General features: G+C 37.8%; 1 protein-coding gene across 1 annotated transcript in view; it reads left to right on the top strand.

Annotated features, from left to right (window-relative positions):
- The window catches only part of Edil3 (EGF like repeats and discoidin domains 3), a 450,159-nt gene that overhangs the window by 203,664 nt on the left and 221,307 nt on the right, over window positions 1-25,188 (top strand). The window contains exon 4 of the mRNA XM_006980462.4: window positions 5,444-5,572. Coding sequence (XP_006980524.1) covers window positions 5,444-5,572 — 129 coding nt within the window. The remainder of the gene's footprint in view (window positions 1-5,443; window positions 5,573-25,188) is intronic.

Genomic DNA, 25,188 nt, shown 5'->3' on the forward strand with positions numbered 1-25,188 from the left:
AGTTCACTTTGTCAGATGTAACAGGAATTTACGTGTAGGAGCCTGGACTCTTCCCACATGTTATTTATAGCCTAAAAGGGCAAAGGACAGGAAACCACCCATCTGAGCACTCACGCTTTCTGCATTGAGAAATCAAAGAGTTTCTTAAAAGGTATAATAGAGGTTGGAGGTTAGAGATCTGGCTCAATGATTAAGAGTGATTTCCCCAGTCATGAGAACTGGAGTTTGGACCCCAGCACCTTATAATAAGTCAGGCATCCCTACAAATGCCTGAAATGAGCTTGGAGGATTGCTGGGGTTGTTTGCCTCCAACTCAGATGCACAAGCATCAGCCCCAGGTTCTGCCTCAAAAGAAATTAGTGGAGAATGATAGAGGATGTTGCAATACGCTCTATTCTGATTTCTGCACACAAGAACAGATGATCCCAACTGAGAAAAAGCACACACACACACACACACACACACATACAAACATGGACACACACACAGAGAGAGGCATAGCTATAAATACATACATAAAACAAATATAGAGACTATATAGAATTAGGCTTACATATAATTATGATAAAATTATATTGGTGAAATTGAATTCAAAGATTATAACAATGAGACAAAGCATCATAAGAGAGCCTTTCTCTCTATATATGTAATATCTCATATGCTCTGATTCAATTGCTGAAAATACTCTGAGATGCTTACATTACTGGAGGCTTTGGAATGCTGCATTATTTATAGAAATATGCTCAGTGAATCCATACTGACTGTTTACATCTGTCATAACTAACATTAGTACATACATTGACAACTTTGGAGTAAGCATGGCTTGCTAGGACGATTGTAAACTTTGTAGTCAGGCAACGTGTGATAAAAGCTTCACTTTCTCATTAGATACATCACTTAACCTCTCTGTGCCTGTGCCCCCCTGCCCCCCTCCATCCAGGATATATTCTTTCAATATAAAGAAAAATAAGAACTTAAAGGGCTCTATAAAAGAAAATCCAAATCCCATTTGATTTACTTCACCTTTGCTCTTTAACTAAAACACACTGGATTTTATAGAGTGAGAAAAACACCTGCAGTAATGGTAATCCTTTCCTAAAACCCTGATGTCAGCAGAGGTCATGATCCCCCTTGGGATGCAAATACAAGAGCTTCAACTCACAAACTCACATGTGCAGAGAATCCAGAGACTGGATGAACCAGCGATTACTGTACAGACATTATCTTTTCCCTGGGGAGTTTAGGACTTAGGGTCCCTCTTTTAACCCTATCTTCAGGTTTCTGTATTAACTGGAATCCACTGGATACCATCCCCAGCAACACTTCTCCCTTCCCTTCTGAATGTTGTAAAATACCACAGACTTTCCCATTGGCTCTCTCAGACACACTCCACAGACTCCTCTAACTAGCTGACATTGGTGGAGAGCAAGATCACTTAAAACATGATTCACACAGGATCTGTTAAATGACTTCAGTCTGAAATATGGACATCATTATTTCGTATTAGACACGTTTCTTCATGAGTGAAACCACCTAGGACTCTGTCTGCCCCTCTCCCCGTGGGGACTGTTGGTTCAGCTTTGGTTTGGACTCCTCCCCATTGCTCTCACTCATCTTTCCCCTGTTCTTCCCTGTGCACTATTTGATCTCAGTGTCTTGCATGGTCTAATTTTCCAAAGATAAGTATGCACAGATGTACCATCTCATCGAGGCTCCTCTGCACCATTGTTCTTCAGAGAGACTTTAAATGACCTTCTGCTTGGCCTCAGTTTTATCTCCTAGCAAGACCAAGCAAAGGTCTTATATTCAGATCTTTTATTAAATCCCCCGTAGAGTTTCTTAAACCAAAGTGAATGTGGGAAGGTTTTTATTCTCTCTGCTATAATTACTCCACTCTCTCGAGGAAACAAGAATAGCTCCATCACTTTTGGTTTCAGTAACTATTTTTTTTCTCCCAGGTATAATTCCTTAAATCCAATTTTCTTTACACATGGTATTTTTCAGATTTTACTAAATTCTGATTAGGCTATGTTTTCTTACATGCTAAATTATGAGATTGGGTTAGATTATTTTCGTAGCGCCATGTTTGTTCAGAGTTATATAACCATTTGCGTGTATATTTTATATATTCTCATGTAATGTATATGACTATAGGTTGCCAGTTACTTGAAAGGTGTTTTTGCTGTTTTCTTATTTGAAAGATAATTGATGTATGAAAATGCTCAGCGTCACTTTTGTTTGATCCTCTCCTCCTGGAATCACAGATTCTGGATTTGAGGTCTAAATGCATCACTGGAAGATGTTGATCTGCTGAAGAGTATCAACTTCCAGTAGCCTTCCACTTTAAACCCCAGCACAGTGATACTCAGGACTGTATAAGAGAACAAGAACCTCACTGATTTGCTGTGAGGAGTAGATAAGATTTTTATATAAATGACATCATGATACACTACTAGATAATTTTTGAAGAGGGAACAGGAGAAACGGAAGGGAGAGGGAGCTGCAATGTTTAACAGGATGCTTAGCAATGAGAGAAAATTCTTTCAGTTGCTCTAGCCCGTGTCACAGGTCTTACAGTTTCTTCCTTCTCTCAAACACAAACAGGACGCTGCCTTAGGGAAAGGTACTAGACAATATGATTCATAGACACTACACGTGAACGAATTTCGAAAAATGCATTGTGTAAAAATTTTAGCATATACTTGATATTTACAAAATGATACTATGTGAAACACAAAGCTAATGAAGTGTTATCATTTTATATAATTAATTTTGGATAATGAGAGCCAGCTTAAATCTTCTTAATAAAAGTCCTCACTATAATACAATATTACTGATTTCCTTACATTATACATTAGATATCTAGGTATCTTTCATGAAGGATGTGAGGATACAGATATTTGTAGTTAAAAACACAGCTTTCACAATTTCTTTTCAATTTCTAAGAAATATACTGAATAGGAAGTATGGGTCTAGGCACTGTAGAGTGCCTATAAACTATTCCAGGCAAATCTTTATTGATTCCATACAACATTAAAATGAAAGAAATGAAGTGTGTTTTGTCCTATGAAGTTTCTGGAGGAAAGAATCAAATCGTAATCACTTTTTCTAACACAGAATCATGTTACCCAGTCTCAAACCACACTCAAATTCTAACGTGCAGTGGGCTGCTCTGAATGAAGAGGGTGAACTTCTTCTTTCCCTGAAGTCTGTATTTTCCATTGAGCTCTGTTACCAACTGAAAAGAAAAGTATTGGCTCAGGATCCCAAAGACCGTGTTCTCAGGATAAAGATTTATTTGCCCCAGAAGGACAGAGGGCAGGGAATAAGAGACAAACACAGGAGACAGATGATGAGGGAGAAGGGGAAGGGAACAAGGGAAAGGGGGCTAGGAAATTTGTGCCTCTGAATAGAGGGCAGACAGATGTGGCCCATGGGAAAATGGTGCTTTATAAAGGCAAAGGGAGAAACCCTGTGTTAGGGTGAAGTGCTTCATTTTAACTGGGCATGTTAATTAGGTGATCCAAAGGGGGCTTTGATTTGCTGAACTTCAATACTTTGAATAGTTGGAACTTGGTGGTTAGCCACAGGAGGAGGAAGTGACCAAATAAGGGAATAGACCTTGGGGACTAGCTTTAGGAATATAATCTAAGTGTTTTTAGCAAGACAGAGTGAATGGGAGGGAAGGGTAAGGCCTGGCAGGGCTGCATGTTAACTGGGCTAGCGTCCCTTCACCAGCCTTGTCTGATGGGGCTTCTATGAGTTGCACCAAATCTTCAGGGTTGTTGTATCCAATGCTCTGCATTCCTTCTTGTCTCAGCTGCAAGTTCTTGCTCTTCTCTGATCTTCCTTGTGATTTATTAGGCATTTAGTTTCATTATCCGAACATTCATTTTCTAACACCAGCATATAACTTTCTTTGCAATTAGTTTTTCCTCATGAATTGCTCTGTTGTGTGCCCTTTAAAACACAAGTTCTTCCCAATTGGTCTCCACCACCTTCCATCAGTTCTTCCATCTAATAACACTCGTTTTCACTTACCTGGTCTCACCTTCTTTTCTCTTCCACTTTTCCAAAAATAGTAAGTGTGAGTGAATGTACCGTCTCACCTTGGCTCCCGTGCAGCCATTGTTCTGCAGAGAGACTTTCAATGGCCCACTCCCTGGCATCAATTTTATCTACGTGTAGGACAAGGCAATGGTCTGGTCTTATATTCCAATCTTTATACATTATTTTTGTTTTTTCATCTTATTTCGTCTTCCAGGGAAAAGTTTTTCATGATTTTCCTAGATTCTTCTCCAGAATCTATACTTTGCCTAGATTCAGGTCTGTTTTCACTCAGTTGTCCTATCCTCCCAGAAGCTGAATGTAATGTAGAATGTTATGCTGAATGCTCATTCCTTCAGAGGAGATCGGGAGAGCATGAGTGTTTAGCAGAGTCCTTCAGACTGTGACACCGCCTGTCACTTCTGGAAGAAGAAACAATGAAGGAAAGAAAGCATGTCCTACAAAAAGCTTCAGACTGGCAGTGTTGTCAAGAAAAACCTCACCTGGACCAGTGGCGCATTCCTGAGTACAGAATATATACTTGAAGAGTCCTATGCCAGGTGAGCCTGGCCCAGTTTGATACCACATCTTGCTCTGTCATTGCCTGAGGAGTGTGACCTGGAGTGAACGTTGTTGCAGCAGATCCTATGGAGTAGTATCGGGATGCTGCCAGCTAATCTACACTGGTAACAGCTGGTTTTGCCCAGGGAAATCTCAGAATAGCTCTGTTTTATGCAACTGTTTTAAATCTTTGTTCAACTTACATTCTCAAATTCTACAAAATGATTATCATAGCTACTTATTCAAACATGCAACTCTTCGTGAGCTACTGTGTTTAGGGTAAATTGTGAAGTTTCTCTGAAGCCATTCTCCTCAAATTTATGAAAATTCAATAAACTACTGCAAGCGTCTGTGGACTTGACTGTCTCTATATTGGTAGATTCAGATAATTTTTGCATCAGCAAGGTCAAAAGCTCTTTAGAAACTGTGATTCAGTATTAATTGTTCAACATGCAAAAGGTATTCCATAATTCAGAAATTCTGATAATAATAATTGAATTAACACTATTTTTGAATGCATAATGTGTGGCTGGTACTCTTCTGCATATTTTAATATATGAACTCTTTTCAACTGTAGTGTAACCATTAAAGCTAATTTCATTATATTAATATTTGTCAAAAGACCACACCAAGGCAACAGAAAAATTAAATAATTTCTCCCGATGACATAGCTAAAGGTAATGGCACTTACATTTAAATTCAGGCTGCTCATCTGAGTTCACACACCTGGTGCTTTTTCTATACACTATCAAGGAGAAAATTGTCCACTGAAAATGCTGGTATGATATCTTGTATTAAGCCCATGCATCATGAAGCCTTTTTTCCTATCTTGCAGGTCCCTGCGTCCCCAACCCATGCCACAACGGAGGAACCTGTGAGATAAGCGAAGCGTATCGAGGAGACACATTCATAGGCTATGTTTGTAAATGTCCCCGGGGGTTTAATGGGATTCACTGTCAGCACAGTAAGTTATTTATATTCAATGTGCTTTTATTTTTATTGATCTATTTATTGTGTACAAGTCATTACCCTTCCTGTTTGCAGGCAAGTCATAGATTTGTAGAGCGGCATAGAGCCCAGGCATTTTGGCTCATGCTGCCTCTCTCCACAGTAGGTGTCGTCTCCCATGATGAGGCCCGTTTCAGTCCCCATACTCTATTTGACTAGCAATTTGCTTGCTAGCCCTTGTCATTATTATTTAATTCAAGTTACAATATGTTGTCTTTCATGCTATGCTATTTGTCTCTCTCTTTCATACTTGTCTATAAAGCTACATTCTTCAAGCATTCCAGCAGTTATTCTGGTAGTTGCCAGGAGCCATCACCAGAGGTGAACAGCAGAGGATGTAAGGAGTCGGTAGGGAAGGAAGTGAGCCAGGCCATTGTGATTAGGAAAATCTTGCAGCCTGCCAGACTAGCAGCCAGAGTGCTTCTTTATTTATACATAATTTAGTAAGCAGGGGTACATTCATGATGTTCTAAAACATAGATCATATCATTTTTTGTTCTTGGACATGTGTTTCACTTTCTTTTGCTCATCTTTTTGTCATCATTAATAAACTGTGACAGAACAGACTTATCATTTCCAATCATTTTCCCTCAAGTTTTGACATCATTAATAAACAGAGTTATCATTCTTGCTCATTAACCCCATAATCCAATTTTAAGAATCTAGAGGCATATGACAGCCTGTTCTCAGGCTGGTAACTTTGGTTGCTTTGAGGACACTAGACAAAAACAAAAATCTTCAAGCCACCCCGGGCATTTTGCCATATCTTGAGCAGTGTATTATTAACTCTTAGTTTTCAGAGTGCCCAGGAAAAAATCCTCAGGCTGAAGGTGCTGCAGTTATTATTTAAATTCTGACATAATATCATGTTCACATTTATATCTTTATAGAATTTGTCTATATGTCTAATCCTGGCATTCTGTTGTTCCTTGGTCATATGACATTATAGTGACTCTGCATGAGCTAACTTTTCTAAGAGAGGGAGGTCCTGACATCTCATTCTTTTATCATCTTTCCATTCCATACTTTGGTCATTAATATGTCTCTATGTAGGGCAGAGTTGTATGCCACATAATTGTCTGAGTGTACAGCGGGAAGAAGTTTATAATCTGAACTGTGGTCAACTCCTCTAGCCCACCAAATCTTGTTGACCTTTTTAAGTTTACTTTGTTTTGGATAGCTTGTTCCTGTGTAGAGGAACAAATGTTTCACGAATGTCTCATAGCCTCATGAAGAAACCTCTGGCTTCTTTATGTGTCACAACCTCCAAGGCATAAGGAAGACCTTCAAGTAGATAAGGATATCTCCCTAAAATTGAGGGGAATTGTATGTGCAGGACTTTCTTGGGGAAGCTTAGAAGCAGCATTCCTGGGAGAAAGCATAAATAATTCATAAGGAATTTTTCCATCAATCCAATATCCCCAAATTATACAAATATTAAAAGTGCCTTAAGTATGCAATAGGTGGAGATGAAAACCAAAAATGACATGGCAGCCATCATGTGGCTCAGCTTTGCTGGATCTTTGTCAAGCAGCTATGCTGGCTTTATGACTTCTGCCATTCCATTCAGATCTGGCTGTACCCGGTAATTAGATTAGCAAGTAATGCTCAAAAAAAGAGAGGATACTCTAGACTCTAAACAGTATATAACTTGGTGTTCTCTTCCTTACACATTGACATTTCTGTGTGAAAATCTTTGAAAGTTCAACAAACAAAAATGCCCGATGAGTGGCATAGGAACTTACCCACTGTGCAATCCAGCATGCAGGAAGGTGACAATAAATTCTGAGCTACTGAAGGATGTTCTTACAGAGGTGGTCACATGCATGCCGGATGTTGAAGAAGGGATAATGTGTTGATTAGGGTTGGGGGAACAACATAGGGTAGGAAGAATGGATATGGAATATTGCCAGTGAACATGAAAGTGATACTTAGAACAATGGTTTGGAAAATAAAAGACAAATCTTGACATAGTAGCCTCTGTCAGATTTTCAGCCCCCCAGAGCAGACATACTATACCTTAGCTCTGAGACACTGGAAGCAGCCTGTAATTACTTAGAGTCTTTTCACAGTCAGGAACTTGTAGAATTACTGAAGAAGGCTCCTATATATACCTAAACACTCTTGTTCCTTACAACTGGCACCTAGCCTTCCTTGAGTGGTCTCCAAGTCTCAGATCATTAACAAGTGAATTAGAGGCTATTCATTTTCATATGCCAGATTCACAAGTGCCAAGGTTGGTTCTCCTTGAAGGTAGGATCACAGCTCATTCTCCACACGGGAACATCTTAAAACATACCTAGAGAAACTAAGATGCTAATTTTGCATCTTAGGTATTTTTCTATTCAATTAATCCCATGATGGAAATATGATAAACATTTCTTCACAGAGTGTAACAATGTGCTATCAGATGCAAAGCCTGGGGAGACAATCTTCCTGTCTCTGTAACTCTGGAGCAGGAACCTCTTGTATATAGTACACACAAAGGATCTCTCTGAAAGAAGAGCCCGATTTTTATTATGGGCTGTTTTCAAAAGTCACCTATGGGGATAGGTCAAATTTCTTGGCTTCATTTTTTTTTTCAAAATAATTTAATATGTATATTTTTTATTGAAAATAATTTTATGCAATATATTCTAATCATAATTTCCCCTCTCCCTACTCCTCCCAGGTCTTTTCTACTTCACCACCCACTCAATTCTATGACCTTTCTCTCTGTCTTTCTAGAAAAGAAAAAGTCAAACAACAAAAACACACAGAGACACAAATACATACAAACACACAGATATACACACAGACACACATACACAGGCAGACAGACAGACAGACAGACAGACACACACACACACACACACAAACACGAAATTAAAATGTAATTACTTCTGCACATTGTTCACTTGTGGGTCTGTGTTAGTCCCCATCTACTGCAAGAGGAAGCTTCTTGATGATGACTGAACAAGACTTTGATCTTTGGATACAGCAGAATGCCATTAGCTGTCATTTTATTGCTATGTTCTTTTAGCAGAACAATAGCATTTGCTTTTCCCCTAGGCCTGTGGCCTATTCAGTCTAAGGTTCACTGCCCCCCAAGCAGTCAAGGTACAAAGACTGAGGATTTGGGAATGCTGAAGAGGACATCTTTATCAAGCCCTTCCCGCAGGGCTCAGAGGGCTCCCATCAGATCTCAGTGAACAGGAGGCAGAAAGATTCTAAGAGCCAGGGGGAAAGGTGAGGCCAAGGACACAGTGTCTTCCAGATACAACAGGACAGATGCATCTATGAACTCACAGAGATTGCAACAGCAAGATCAGTTTCAAGCTAGATGGGGGTCTGTCTTAGGGCTACTAATGCTATGATGGAACACCATACTGAAGAGCAGGTTGGGGAAGAAAGGGTTTATTTGGCTTACATGTCCACATCCCAGTTGATCATTGAAAGTAATTAGGACAAGAACTCATACAGGGCAGGGACATGTTATTATTCTAATTTGGTTTGTTTGCTTGAGAGAGAGGGGAGGCGGGGTGAGAGGGAGAGAGATAAAGGGAGCAAGCATGGATTTGGGTGGATGGTAGGTGGGAAGAATCTGTGAGGAGTTCCTGGAGGGAAGATTATGAGAGCCAACATTATGTTTTGTAATGTTTTAAGTTTAATTACCATGCCTAAGTAATCCTTGAAACAAAAATGCCTCTAAACGACCCTTGCCCGAGGACAGATACTTCCTGAAACGCTAGAGGCTATTGTTTATGGGAGATAACAAGCCACACCCACACACCTTTGTTCAACTCAACTGCACCCCATGTGCTTCATCACTTGTAGGCAGGAGGTATGTAGACAGGAAATACATCAGGATAGATGTATGCTTGCCCCTGATTGCATGTAAGTGGGAAGTACATAAGAAAGAAATACATCAAGATATATGTTTGCCTCAGATTGGACCTGGTTGGAAATAAAATGATCTTATGTGTTTGCCTTTTTAAGCCTCTGCAAAATGTAACCCATGACCATTTTCTGGCAACCCGGAATGGTCCTGGCTAGAGATCATCATCTTGACCAGGATTTAATTAAAGATTGCTTCAAAGTTGACTCAAAAAATGTGGAACCAAGCCGGGCGGTGGTGGTACATGCCTTTAATCCCAGCACTCGGGACACAGAGGCAGGCCTGGGCTACAGAGTGAGATCCAAGAAAGGTGCAAAGCTACACAGAGAAACCCTGTCTTGAAAAACCAAAAAAATAAAAATAAATAAATAAATAAAAACAATAAAAAAATGTGGAACCAGTTTTTCTTCCATGATTCTCAGGATTAACAAAACCCTGATCAGAATTTATTGTGTGAAACATTTTTTTATATAAAAAGCAAATATCTCATTTTACCTGTTCCTTTCCTACCTCCAGCTCTTCCCATGTACCTCTGCTTGCTCTCTCTCAAATTAATGACCTCAATTTTATTCATTGTTTTTACATATAGATGCTTGTTTCAAGTGGAGAAAACTGAGAATATATACAAGTAGATTCTGGGTATTAGGAGAAATCCTAATAGAGTTACTATGACATGTAGAATCCTAATGTCACATGTACCTCCTATTACTTAACATTTTGTTTTTCCCTAAAGAAAGGTGTTAGAAATGCCAAATTATTTTTCAACAAACAAGGTTTATAAAACAATATATGTTCTGTCACCTCTCCAGCACTCATTTTCCTGATTTTGTACAAGTTGGTTTAGTTGCTTTTCATCATACTTAGTGATCTGTAAGCCACACAGATGGCATGGTCATTTGTCTTTCCCAAAGTGACTTATTGATGGAAGTTGTTTATGGGGATGTTCCCATATGCCTCTGGCTCCCACATGTGGTTGGCTGAGCTGCTTCCTGTGAAACATTAGAGACAGGGAAGTCTAAGGTAGTTCTTGATTCCATTCCCCACAGCAGGACATCCAAGTCTTTACCCACGTGCCTTTGTCTCATACTACAGAAAGCAGGACATCATATTTATTGCTGAATTCCAAGTCTTGCTTTAACACACAAAACTTCCCCCTTTACAGTAACTTACCAAAACTTTAAATGCCTCTCAAGGATTGCAGTGGAAAGCCCAAGGCTATGAAATTCAATTCAGGATTGGTATTTTATATCTAAATTACTCAGTTTGTCTCCTGTGGCATGCAACATTATTAGAAGCAGGACAAAAATGGATAAAAAAGGATTGAACTGGGATTCAGAAACTGGGATTTGAGACATGACCTTTACAGTTATTGGATAAGTGACCTTGAGTCAGTCATTAGACCTTTCCTCAATTGGAAACATATAAATTAAGGAATTGAACTAGAAACAGGTGACCTTGGGTTCACATAAGCCAGGGGAGTATTATGACTAAATGGAAGCTTGCTCACTGCACAAAGGTTATCAAACCTTCCTCTTTCAGGTAGAATTGAAAAGGATTATACATTGGGAAAGCAGATTTAGAAGCACCAAAGGCCCTGAGAGATTCTTCAGGTAGTAGTAGGAAAAGAACTGTTTAATCCCTCACTAGGACAGACAGAGATTTGAGCTGGTTTTTCATTCTCATAACAGCTTTATAACCCAGATATTTCCTAGAGCATTGCTACACAGTGTGGTGAGATTTCAGCACCACCCAGAAGCATTTTAGAAAGGTAGATTAACCACAAATCAACCGAGCAGAATTTGTATTTGATCATGATCTCCTAGTTAATCAACACACACACACACACACACACACACACACACACACACACACACACACACACACACACACACACGCCTTCATGTGTGTGCATAAAAATTGATAAATCATTCATGGGACTTGAAAAATCTACATGTGACCATTTCAGAAAACAAAAATTATTTCTGCCTTCCATTACATAGTAATAGATATTAAGCAAAGCATTTCTTAAGGTTTTTGAAATCAAACTATTTTGAAAGTCAGTAAATTGAGAAGTGTACTAATATCACAGTGATATTCTTAATTTATATGAAGCATTACATTTTTATTTATACAATTAAAATGTAGTATTTCTTTGTCTTCTTTATTGAAAATAAGTATTTTTTCATATAATATATTCTGGTTGCTAACTCCCCCCACATACACCCTGGCTTCTCTCAGCTCCTCCCAGCTTTTTCCTATTTCCTGCCCACCAGAATCCACACCATTTCTTTCTCTCATTAGAATACAAACAGGCATAGTAATATTTTGTTAGGAAAAAAATTACTAATTCAATTCCACATAATAAGTTGTGAACTAAACATGCTTGTGAATATGTATTTATAGACAATCAAAATATAATTTTATTGTAATATGATTGATAGATATATAAGTTAATAAGTTTATTTTAGGAAGAACTTAATCAATGATATAATTGCAAATGTCTTTTCCAGTGATAATACTAATAATACTAATTTAGGATTAAAATTTTTAAAAACATGTAAACTTTATTCTTAGGGTAGTCTTAGTTTACTGAAAAAACGAACAGGGAATATGGGAAATCCCCATTTATCTCTCCTTCTAGATAGCTGTGCCTTAATTTTAGCATTTTAACTTGCATAATATGTACAATGGATTTTGAACCAGCAGTTGGTTTTCTTTTATTTTGAGGCAGGGTTTCACTATGTAGCTGTTGGCTAGCCTGAACGTCAATATATTATATTAAATTAGCCTCAAACTGCCAGAGATCCCCCTGCCTCTGTCTCCTGAGAGCTGTGATTAAAGCTGTTTCCCACAACTCCAAACTTTTTCTACAGGTCTACTAACTAAAATCCATACTGTATGTTAGGGTCCACACTTTTTATCATATAGTTACATGGGATTTGAAAAGGCATAAAATCATATATGTCCATCATTACAGGGTCACACAAGACAGTTTTACTTAGCTAAATACCCCTGTCTTCTAACCATATATTCTTTCTTGTTCAACTCTTGTGGTGGTTTAAGTAGGTGTGGCTCCCACAGATCCATGTGTTTAAATGCTTGGCCCATATGGAGTGCCATTATTAGGAGGTGTGGCCTTGTTAGAAAAAGTGTGTCACTGTGGAGGCAGGCTTTGAGGTCTTACATGCTCAAGCTATGTCCAGAGTGACATGCAGTCCCATCTGCTGCTGTGGATCAGATGTAGGTAGAACTCTCGGCTCTTTCTTCAGTATCATGGTTGCCTGCACACCACAATGTCCTGCCATCATGATATTGAACTAACCCTCTGGAACTGTAAACCAGCTCCAATTAAATGTTTTCCTCTATAAGAGTTGCCATGGTCATGGTATCTCTTAACAGCAATTAGAAACCCTAGCTAAGATAACGGTTTACCTTTGATAGGTGCTGATATTTTTTATCTCTGTAGTTCTGTCTTTTTCTGTATGTTAAATGGTTAGAATCTTAAAGTGCATTGTCTTTCAGGTAGGTAATTATTACTTTAAAATATGTATTTAGGGTTCCTCTATAATATAGAATCTATTGCTTTGTAGCTCATTTCTTTTTACTACTAAAAATGTTCATGTTTTACCAATGTTGTTTCCATATTTGTCATATAGAATATATCTTGCTCTCTTAACTGTTTTTAGTTTGGGGAAAAATAAATAAAGCTGCTATGCAAGTTTATGTGCAGGGTGTTTTTGGTGTGTGTGTGTGTGTGTGTGTGTGTGTGTGTGTGTGTGTGTGTGTGTGTGTGTAGGCATATATTTTCAGTTCATTTAAGTAAACCTGGGAATGTAGTTCCTGGATTGGAGGGCAAACGTGCACTCAATTTGGTTAAAAAAGAATTCGGCCTTCCTTAATATATGGCAGATTCACCAGCAATGAGTCAAAGACTGCTACACAATCTAATCAGCATTTGTTATTGTTACTTTTCCATTTTAGCCATTACATGGTTTTTTTTAATTATGTTGATAATGGGATGGAATTATAGCTTTATAAGAATTTTATAATAATGTTAAGTATTAGATTTGATATGAAATTGCCAAATTATGTTTGCTTTTAAAATGACAAAAAATTATGTGACATGCACACACCAACATTCAGATATATGTGCAAATTAAAGCATACAAATTACAGGATGAATTGGGGTCTAATTTAGTTGTCAAGACAGTAGGCTTCTGAAAAGCATCTGTAAGCACCAAGTATTCTATGAGATGCTGCATTCACAGTGTGCTCTAAGTACTCATATTTTGTTTGTTGCCTAGTAACAAACCTAATGCTTTTGAGAAGGACTAGTTTCTTCATTATCAGGCTCTGCCCATCTTCCCAATAAAGCATTCTGTGCATTCTCCCTACCTGCACACACAGTTCCACAGCTTTCAGTTTCTTTCCCTTCAAAAAAGAAAGGCTGTCCTTGAAGCCAACCAAGCTCAGGAAGTAAAATGGTTGGCTTATTAAAGACAGAGTCCTTGTTATTAGCTTGGCTCAAGATATGACAATTTGTCACCTCTTTTCCCACTGAGAATTCTAGCCAGAAAAAAATGAAGAATATAAAATTTTCTCTTTATGTATTTTGATACCTACTGTAAACCAGCTTGATCTCAATTTTGAGCTATAGATGTATAGGTCAACACTTTCAGCTTCTGTTTACGTACTCATAAGTCATTTAACTTTTTATAAACTTCAAACTTTACCTTTAAATTTAGCCAATGATATTTGTTACTTCACTAATTATTGGTAATTGAATTAATCATGTTTGACAATTACATGCTTTTTTATAGCTTCTATGTAATGACTGGCCTATTTCCACCCTACAGAATTTGGCTAATATCTTGGATTTAATGCCTCAGAAATTTTTGATATTTCTTTTATTGTTTACCATTGTAGAATAATCACATCATGACCCCTTCCTCTCCTATGAATGCCTCCTTGCTCTCATTCAAATTCATAGCCTCTTTTTTCATTAATTTCTGTTAAATGTATATGTGAGTATGCATATTCCTAATATATAAGTATAACCTGCTCAGTTAATTTTAAGCACCCATACAATCTTTAGTTACATCAAACGTAAGGACCACTAACTTACTGATTAGCCATCTATCTACAATGCCATATCTAGAGGAAGCAATAATTTACGGGGAAGATTATGAATTAAACCTAGCTTTGAAATAGCTTTTGATCAACAGATGAATAGCCAGGTGACACTTAATCATTCTGAGCTTCAGGTTTCTCATCAGCTATCTCAACTCAACAGATGCTTCCTGAAACTTCACTGTGCTGTGTAGAAGAAATTAAGATATCTGCAAAGATTGAGATAAATAACTTATGTCATGTCTGCCTGCACAAGGTATTTATTAGGGTTAGATGAGTTGCCTATGTACTCACTTTGAAATTTTTACAGCTAGTATGCCTAATGCTCTAGTATTTTAAGACATGAGGGAAATTTGTACTAATTGTCTTATATAACCTCTCTAAATATTTTAATTTCATTCTATAAGAAAAATTGGTGCGTAGCAAGGAAAGACTTCAAATGGAGCTTTATATTTTTCTATAAAAATTTCTCTCTTTACCTCAGTTCAGTCCTAGTTTTAGCATGCTTACATTTTTATTTCAGTAACTACATTGGCAACCAGTTTTCCCTAATTAAAATTTCAAAACTTTGAGAACAACTTTTTTCTTTTTTCTTTTTAATTGAAATAGAGTCTCTATTATATAATACATCCCAACCATAGTTTCCTCTCCCTCAACTCCTCCTAACTCCCCTCACCTCCCCTCTCCCCCACATTCACTCACTCCTCCTCCACTTCTCTAGAAAAGAGCAGACCTCCAAGAGACAACAGCCAATGAGAACAAAATGAGATACAAATTCAAGATATGTTTCTTGAATTCTTTAAATACTATGGATATGACTCTTCCATCACATGTGGAGTTGATAAACATCTGTTCCCATTCCATAGGCTTCCTCTTTGTCTCACAGTGTCCTTTGCCTTATAGAATTCAGTTTCAAAACATCCCATTTATTATTAGTGCTTGTGACTATGCTCTAGGTGTTATGTCCATAAAATCTTCTCCTGTGCCAATGAGTTTCTCTTCTATCAGGTCCAGTTTATCTGGTTGTATGTTGAAGTCCTTGATCCACTTGGACTGAAGTTTTGTGCAGGGTGAGAAGTATGGGTCTCTTTGCGTTCTTCTAGATACAGACATCCAGTTTGACTAGCACCATTTGTTAAAGATGGTTTTCCTCCCACTGGGTATTTCTGGTTTCTTTATCAAAAAATCAGATGTCTATGTATGTGTGATTCATGAATGGGTGGGTCTTTAATTCAATTCCATGGATCAGCGTGCTCATGGCAGTTTAATGAAAATCTCAAAAAGATTCCTTCACAGAACTTTGACTGTCAAAGTTGCAATTGGATTCCAAGGTGGCTGCAGATTCACATGAAGTAGCTAATGTCTGTAGGCCCAAGGTTCTCAGGGGCATAAGAATCGTGGGGTGATCCATATAAATATGCATATTTCTTTGGCTCATCACAGAAATCCCAGTGAATCGATTTGATTCCTTTTCCCAGTCTATTTAACAGGTACGGTGGTGAAAGTAACTCAAAAGGTTCTAGAACTTTGGTTCTCAGCCTTACTTTTACATTAAAGTCACATGATGACCTCTAAAAAACATGAATGTCTAGTTCCCACCCCAGATATTCTAATATAAAGGTAATTAGCATCAACCAGTTAAAAAAAACTCATCTGGTTCTAAGTTGAAAAATGATGGGAAACAGTGTTCTAGAACAATCCATATGCAATCACAGTGCCTTAATGAAACTAAACAGTGAAGCACTCAAAGACATACCAGCATTAGGGTACAGAACCTGAAGATCACTCTGGTGTGCAATTCCATAAATGTGTTGAGTTTTTCTATTTTGATTTGGTCTTTGTTTAAAATAATGCAAATCATATTATGGCAGGAATTCACACCTGATGTTAAGACTCAAGCAAGGGATGTTATTTGCCCCTCTTAAATGTTCATACTACTTGTTCTATTCATAGTAGCTAATTTTCCAAGGCATTTTTAGTTTCTTCATTTTTTTAAATGGGCTGAAGACCAACAAAGAGATTGTGTTGACAGATACAGACACCCAGCATGTGCACAGAGACACTGTCCATACCTAGACAGAAGTTTGTGATGTTTGAAGTGAAATTATCTGATAGACACAAAACCCAAGATATAACAATGAATCATTCTTTTTATCCTGTTTCTTATTTTTTTAAAAAGCTTGATTTCCAGAAACATAATAAACTTTGAACAGAAACATGCTGTAAATTTTGCCACAATATTGAATCCATGAAGGCATTGTGCTCACACTAATAGGCCCGATCTTCTAGAACTGACTCAAAAATAATTCTATAAATAATATCTCAGGAATACAGATGATATCACAAATGCAGCTTTTAAAACCTGTGAGATGGGAGGTGAGCAGGATCGGGGTGCACAATGTGAAATTTCCCAAGAATCAATAAAGAAATACATTAAAAAAAAAAAAAAAAGAAACTGTGAGATCCAATTTTCTATTTTCTACAGCCTCAAGTGATACTAACTTTGATTTCCAGATTATTTTTGTGCTTTCTCACTCATTTCCTTACTAACTACTCACAATTTTATTTGACAATGTTCAGTAAGAGTGGTGTTTCTATTTGCCCAGGATTTAATATGTGTTTAGCAAGGAACTTTATTGCCTGGCTCTATTAGAGGGTCAACCTAAGACATACATACTACTGTCTACTCTGTCCCTGGCTTTTGGTCACCCAGCCAACTGAAATATCATATGGCCTAAAGAACAGCAGGACAATTCTAGCCCTCACTGAATCCCACAGAAATTCATGTGCTTATGTCTAGACCATCTAAATCATTAATAATCCAGGTGTTCAGCCTTCCTGCTTGATCTGTCTATATTGACCACGACTATATTTCTTACTATTACCTCAACTTTCTCAGAAATCAATTTCTGAAGATTCAAAATTCAATTCTTAATTCTATAAAACAAAACCATCTGTGCACATGAAATCAGTCTCCATAAGGATCCAAAGCAAATTATCCATACTCCTCAAATTGTACCAAGCATTGTTCTAAACATGGAAATGCAGCAACTAGTCAAAAATGATCAAGTCTCTTTGGTCACAGGACTTCTAATGGGGGATATTGCAGTCAGAGGATTTCTCCTGTCCCTCCTGCCTGGCACCAAGGTCCCACAGCCTGTAGTGGGTAGCCATTCCAGCTTTGATCTGGAAGTTCCAACCTCCACTCAGGCTTCAGTAACTGTCACACCTACAAGGCAGGGCCGAGAGAGAACCCTGAAGACCCGAGATCCAGATGCACCAGCTTTCTTGGTTTCTGGACACTGGACGCTGGAGGTAGACCAAGCAGAGTTCTCCAGAGAACACAGCCGGACTGCACTACACCTTTCCCAGACCCTATTGCCTATCCCTTTACTTGTAAGTTACCCCACAAAATAAACCTCCCTTTTAACTACATGGAGTGGCCTTAATAATTTCACCAATAACAGCCTCTTATTAAGTAATAATTCAGAGGCTTAATATTAGTTATCATTTGTATGGCCAATGGCAGGCTTTTGCTTGCTAGCTGTTATATCTTAAATTAACCCATTTCTATTAATCTATGTTTTGTCATTTGTTCCGTGGCTTTACCAGTCTGCTGGCAACTTGCTCTTTAGGCAACAGCTGGTGTCTCCATCTCACAGGCAGCTGTTGGGAGACAAGTCTGCACTGCTACTGGCATGAGACTATGAGACTTGGAAGCTTAGTGTGGCTCTGTTTCTGTGCATTCAGAATCTTTAAGCATTCTTAGGTCTATGTGGATTAATGCCCTATGGTGTAGTCAGAGGATTTCTCCTGTCCTGCCCTGTCACCCTGCAGCTTCGGCATCAGAATAGGATCATAAAATTTATGACACATGCATTACCATATTGTTAAGTGATTGTACTCATGTATTTATATCAGAGATATAAGAAAGTAAATGTAGACAAAGAACTGTCTGAAACCTCATAGAAGTTTAATTTGCAAGAGCTCCATTCCAGAAGCTGTGGAGATGTCCTGTAGAAAATGAATGGCTAAGAACACCATGGAATGCACATACACATTACATTTTTTTTTTTTTTTTGGTTTTTTGAGACAGGGTTTCTCTTGTGTAGCTTTGCGCCTTTCCTGGGACTCACTTGGTAGCCCAGGCTGGCCTCGAACTCACAGAGATCCGCCTGGCTCTGCCTCCCGAGTGCTGGAATTAAAGGCGTGCGCCACCACCGCCCGGCTACACATTACATTTTTAAAATGAGAACTTTTTAGAACTAGAGATGAGTAGTTTTCAGATATTAGCAGGGAGGGACATGGTTATAAAGGACTATATGAACCATTGAACATCCAATGTATGGTGATGTTTGGCAATTCTATGTAGGGATAAAATTATATAGAAAAATTATACACACAAAAGCCGGTGTCATTTGAGTGGCATTGGTATACTATAGTAATGTTAATATTTTTGTTCTATGGTTGTAAAATTACTTTAGAAAATGTCAATGACTCTGACAAACTGATGAAATGTGCTAGGGTTGCTTTTCATCATTTCCTGAGGTGTATATGACTCCACAATGTTCAAATCATTTAACTTTAAAAGATAACCTGATAATATATAATATCAAGTACTAGTGTGCATTAACAAAGAATCAATAAGGAAATATTTGTTTAAAAAAACCTTTTTAATCATATAAAAACAGTTTTCTATTTTCTCCAGCCTCAAATGATACTAACTTTGATTTCCAGATTATTTTTGTTCTTTCTTACCATTTCCTTACTAGCTACTCACATACAATTTCCATTCTTCCTCCAAAGTCTTCCCAGTCACATTAGAAAGTACTGTAATTAGACATTTGACAATGTTTGGTAAGAGCAGTGTTTCCATTTGTACAGTATTCACTATACATTTAGCAAGGAACATTATCACCTCTTAGTCGGTCAGCCTAAAACACACTACTGTCTACTCTGTCCCCTGCTGTTGGTCACCCAGCCAACTGAAACATCATATGGCCTAAAGAACAACAGGGATATTCTAGGGTACTAACAAGAAAGGGTCCAAGAGGTGAGCGAATGTGAGTATTATTTAGATCCTGGGAAACAAACTTGCTATAACCATTTGCTATTTGAGTAGAAATGTGAAAATAGCCAGAATTCCAGCCATGTGAACCAAAGAGTAGGAAATGTAGGATGCTGAAGAGAATGCTGCTGGGCCATGGGGAACAGAAGATTCAGGAAACAAACCAGAGAAAATACAGATCCAGAAAATGAAATGCCTTCATTTCATCTGCAGAATTTGAAATTTTCAATGTCACTACAGAGGTACACATTAGGACAGCAGAGTGTAAGAGGATGTGTCAGTTAATCTCTGTTTTGGGAATGATTCTGGCCGCTGTTAAAAATAAAAATAAAAAATACTGGTGGCATGCATAACAGTAGACCTCTGCAGACACCTTCAAGGTATCATAGCTTGGGCAGATGGCTAATCAAGACTTGAACAGAAGTGTATAGTGTTCATATTTGGAAAATAGTTTAACATGGATTACACTGATATAAATATTTACTTTTTGCTAATGAACTTTAGTAGCACATAAATTACTTTTATTTACTTAACTTCTTACTATATGTTGGACTATATAATATGTTCTTATCATTTCTAAAATGCATTATTATGGTCTTTTTTTCCTGCTTTCTACAGCATAACTAGGATATAATCTAGAATTTTAAAAAGCATATAAAATACGTATTTAGATACTCATTTCTGTGTAAGTATTAAAACATTGGCTTAAATATATGTGATGACATTTGTAATAATGACTTTTGCAACTTGATCTCTCATTACATTTATTTATTTGGGAAAGAGGACACATGCATGCTCTGGCGAGTGTATAGAGGTCAGAGGATAATCTGAATGAATTTCTCCTCCCCATCCACCAAGTGGGTTCTGGGATCAAAATCAAGTAGTCAACCATGAAGACAGAAATCCATTGAGCCCTCTCACTGGCCCAAATCTAACCCAGAGATGAGAAGCTATTTGCAAGTGATGGCTGCTGGATGTGGAGAGTAAGGTTTTGTCATAGACATGTCTACTGAAAGGCTACCTATGGATGAATAAATGGTTCTATATTCATACACATACATGAAGCCATAAGTGGGCTCAGCATTAAACATCCTCTGTTTAAAACAGAAGGTATAAAACCACACCAAGTTCAGAGGGAAAAGAAGTGGTGGGGGATAGGGGAGAAATCATACGGCAGGAAATGAGGCTTTGTTGAAAACATTATATGCATGTACAAAATTATGAAGCAATAAAATATTATAAAGGGGACACATGATACCATCAGCCACACCACACTGACTTTTATCAGGTATAGGGCTGTACTGTCCCTGCACTCCCAGGCATCACACTCTGCTCCCTGCCAGCTAGAGCCTAGTGTTCGCTTACATGGACTGATAGAAGCCTCCTGGCATCTGTGTTATCCTACATTTGACTGCTTTGCTTTTTAATGTACGTGCACAAGTTGTTTGTACACTGCTGTAAAGTAAAAGCTCTGCAGAATAAATAAATAAATAAATAAATAAATCTGATTTTTCAGCTAAGAAACAACCATAAAAATCAATTGACTTTAGATACATTATCATTTTGTCTTTCAAGCTAGCTGAGTTATAATTGTACAGTACAGCCCACTTTCAAGAAAAAGTTTCAAAGAAAGTATGTAAATCAAGACTAATATAATTACAAGGTAAAATACAATAACAAATTTGGAAAATAAGAGCATAATTTACATTGAAATGGGAAATCTGGACATCACGATTGTATCGAGCGAATATTTACCAGTGTCGGCCTTTGGAATGTAACTCGATTGATTTTGGCTCTCATTTTTCTTTATTGATTTAGCAATCATATTACAGCCTCTATATTCATAGAAATTTAAGGCAATATATAATTTGAAGATAAATTAACCTTTGCTATTCAGAGAGTTTTAACAGTTTTGTGTGGTACCAGTTAGAGCAGTTCTAAAAGAAAATAACTCACCTTTAATCATCTGAAAAAGGCGATTTTCCATGGAAAGTGAAGGCATTGCTTTTGTAGTAAGATAAAAACAGTTTATTTGAGTGATGGACACAGGTATATTAAGAGAAATGAGAGCTCATATGTATCAGGGGTTACATATGTGCCTTAGCATGTCATACAGATTTGAATTAGCAATTCTGATAAAATCTAGTTTACTTCCCACGTGAGTTACTTTACTCATGAGCTACTATGCTATGTCTGACCATATAGATAATTATTGGAAATTTAAAGCAGGAAAAGAAAATTTTGGCCTAGACCATAAGAGAGTGGTGAAGTTAGCCATGACAGGGAAGCTATGACATGGCTGAGGAGGCAGCAACTGATGACATAACATTGATGAAGCTTGGAAAGGTGAATGTTGATGCTCGCTTTCTCATCTTCCCACTGTTAGTCCACCAAGGACTCCAGAGCATTCCATACTGCCCACACTGGGTTTAGGCTTTCTCTCTTAAGTTAAATATCATTGGAAACATTGTCACAGACGTACCAGATGTAGTTGTCTGAAGTGACTCTGAGTCTGGTCAAGATAATGATGAGGGTCAACTGACAGGTTCCATTAAGCAGAAATCACTGGGTCGATTGCTTATTATTAGATTCCATCTGATAATGCCTGGGTAATTTAAAATGTTTAAAAGTGCTTTTGTGTAATTATGAATTCTATACATTTGTAATTTACTCATCATCACTTCGGTCACTGCTTTTCTAAAATACTGTTTCCTTTTAGCATGATAGAAGAAAGCAGAACTGAACTAAACACTGATTATATATGAGCTAGTTATGGAATAGAGGGAGGAAACACTAAACCCCTCAACTTAGAAAGTAAAGTCTACTTATGGTATAATCCCGTTCAGCAGCAGGTGTGAGAGGTAGAGAGTGGGGAGAAAGAGAGGGAGAAAGTCACACACTAAACAAACATGGAGAGAGGAAGAGAAGCTGTTTGAACTGCTCTTATTTCCTTTACTGAAGAATTATTTGGGCCTGAAGTCTGTATATTCTGTGACTTGTTAAAAACTATCCAGATTCCATTTCTCCCTCCTGCCTGCTCCACCACAGCACCATTTCCAGTCTGACATTATGCTAAAAGTTTTGCTGCCTGTACACTTGTCCCTTGTCTATCTCCAGTATAGACAGCCTAATTGACTGTCTTCAATTGATCATTGCATTAGATCATTTCTATGTTCAAAAACATCCAGGTTACTTAGCATGGTTAAGGTTGAATACAAACTCCTTTGGTGAGACCCAAAGTGCTCGAACTGCTGATCTTCCTGTCCATCTTTCCCCACTTCATCTTCTACAATTGATTTTTCTCTTGGTCTCTTCTTTTGTCTTCAACCATGACACACTTGCTTCCAGCCTGGGACTTTTGCATCTGGGTCATTTGTGTGCTTTTCTGTTTACTAGATAACCATAGTGCTTTTCCCTTACCTTGGTATCAGATTTTGATGAAAGAGATACATTTCAAAGTGACAGTCAGTACAGTGCATGAAGTGACATCCTGTTGTACCTCTCTGTACCACCTCTTTACATAGCATTACTTTATTTATTATTATTATGTCATTTATTAGCATTATCATTTTCATTACTTACAACACACTGTACTTTGTATTAGTGGTGTTTATTCTTCTATCTAAAAAATAACATTCCATTCTAGAAAAAATGTTAATTTGCTTATGTTTTACTCTCTCTGCCTTGCCTGAAAGAACCTAGGTTATAATAACTGCTTGATCTATATTTATTAAATGAATAAATGAATATATTGTTGATCAATAAATTCATTGATGTATCATGAAGCAACAGTGTGCCTGCTAATGTTGATCTCTGAAATAAACCAAAGGGAAACTTTTAAGTAAGTATGTGCCTTTCAGAGCCTATGAAATTAATGAGGAATGAAAGACCACTTCATCTTATAATGAGGTTTATGACTGAATGAATTTTGCAACATTGTTTATTTTCTCTCTTCTTTTTGAGATTATCAATATTCATGATCTTTTTGATGGTCTTGTGGAGTGCTTCAGTTTTTAAAGAATGATTTATAGATAATTGCTAGATAATTTTTAAGAATTTGTTTAATACTATTTAACTCAGTTACCTATAACACATAGGTTTGGAGGAGCATAAAAAAATTCAGAAATGGAGAATTTAATCACATCTAGAGGAGAATGGACAGGTGATTGATTCAGGAAACAAAGGTAGAGTGTACCTGAAAGCTATTGCAAGATTCCTTTGCATCTTCAAATATGTATGTTCTAATACAAATACACACTAGGAGAATGCCCCCACGCATCGGTAACTACAGCCTTTATTGAAATAGTCAAGAGGTTAATATTGCCTTGCAGGTGGTGGCTTGCTTTGCCTGAAATATTAAAGAGCAATAAACAGTGGTCTCTGTCAAGCTTACCTAAAGAGGGAGCTGACACTTTTGCTACTAGTCTGTGTCAAGATTTGTGTTTTAGAGTTAGCAAACCCTTTTTCCTGGAGTCATTTCCTTTGTGTTTGCACAGCACATCCCCAGCCACCTTTCCCAAGTCACACATGCCTTAGAACTGCTGCTGTACAGCACAAACTGAAGGATTTCATAAGCTTCAGCTTTGCCCCCAAAGGTCTGTATACTTCAAGAGCGAAAGTCAAATAGCATTTGGTAGTGTTGGAGGTGTGGTCAGGACCAGAGCTGTCCTTATAAGAGAAAACATCCTGAGAACCCAAGTTCACATTGAGAGGCACCGTGAGTGATTTGCCATAGAACCGATGGCTCTTAGTGTGTGCCCTTCCAGGACAGTGCTGTTCCTCCAGATGCCTCCTTTAGGCTGTGCTTTATACCACCCTGTAGAGGACAGCTATGTGGGAACAGTTCAGTGGAGGGCGCTTGCCTTTATCTGACATGTTTATTCTCAATGATCAGTTCCTTAACAGCAACAGGTCAGCTCATACACTCTTCTTGCATTTCACACAATAAGTGGCATAGTTAATTTCGCTAGTTCCACAAGCTGGGCCCCATGCCTCACCAGACTTTGGTACTGATCACAATTCCTGGGATCGTGGGTATCTTTTTATACACCAGAGGCTTCACCAGAGTTTATCGCCTGCCATTTTTCTTCCACATTTGGTGCCTTTGCTGATGCTGTTCCTGTGCCCAGAAAGCCCGTTCACTGTTGCCCATCTCCAACCTCAGGTCTAACGTCTCTGTGTCTCCCAAAAGAAAACTCCTACTCGCATCTTCTATATAATTTCTATTATTTCTACCCCTTCATTTGTTCTATATTTCTCATCACCTTATGTGTATGAAAGGTATATGCTTCAGTTGGATGTACTTGATATCTAACCACATTGTAAGATTATGTTTTATGCATAATTGCCACTCGAATATGTTGGGCATGTTAATGAACAAATGAATGACAGGAGGTATTGGAAGCCACTTGCTCAATTTTAGACAACTGAATTAGAAACCTGGAGAAAGCACAGTGAATAGCAAAAGAAATCATTGCTATTTCCTTAACGCTTTGCA

Source organism: Peromyscus maniculatus, chromosome 15 (genome assembly GCF_049852395.1).
Source record: "Peromyscus maniculatus bairdii isolate BWxNUB_F1_BW_parent chromosome 15, HU_Pman_BW_mat_3.1, whole genome shotgun sequence".
Lineage (NCBI taxonomy): Eukaryota > Metazoa > Chordata > Mammalia > Rodentia > Cricetidae > Peromyscus > Peromyscus maniculatus.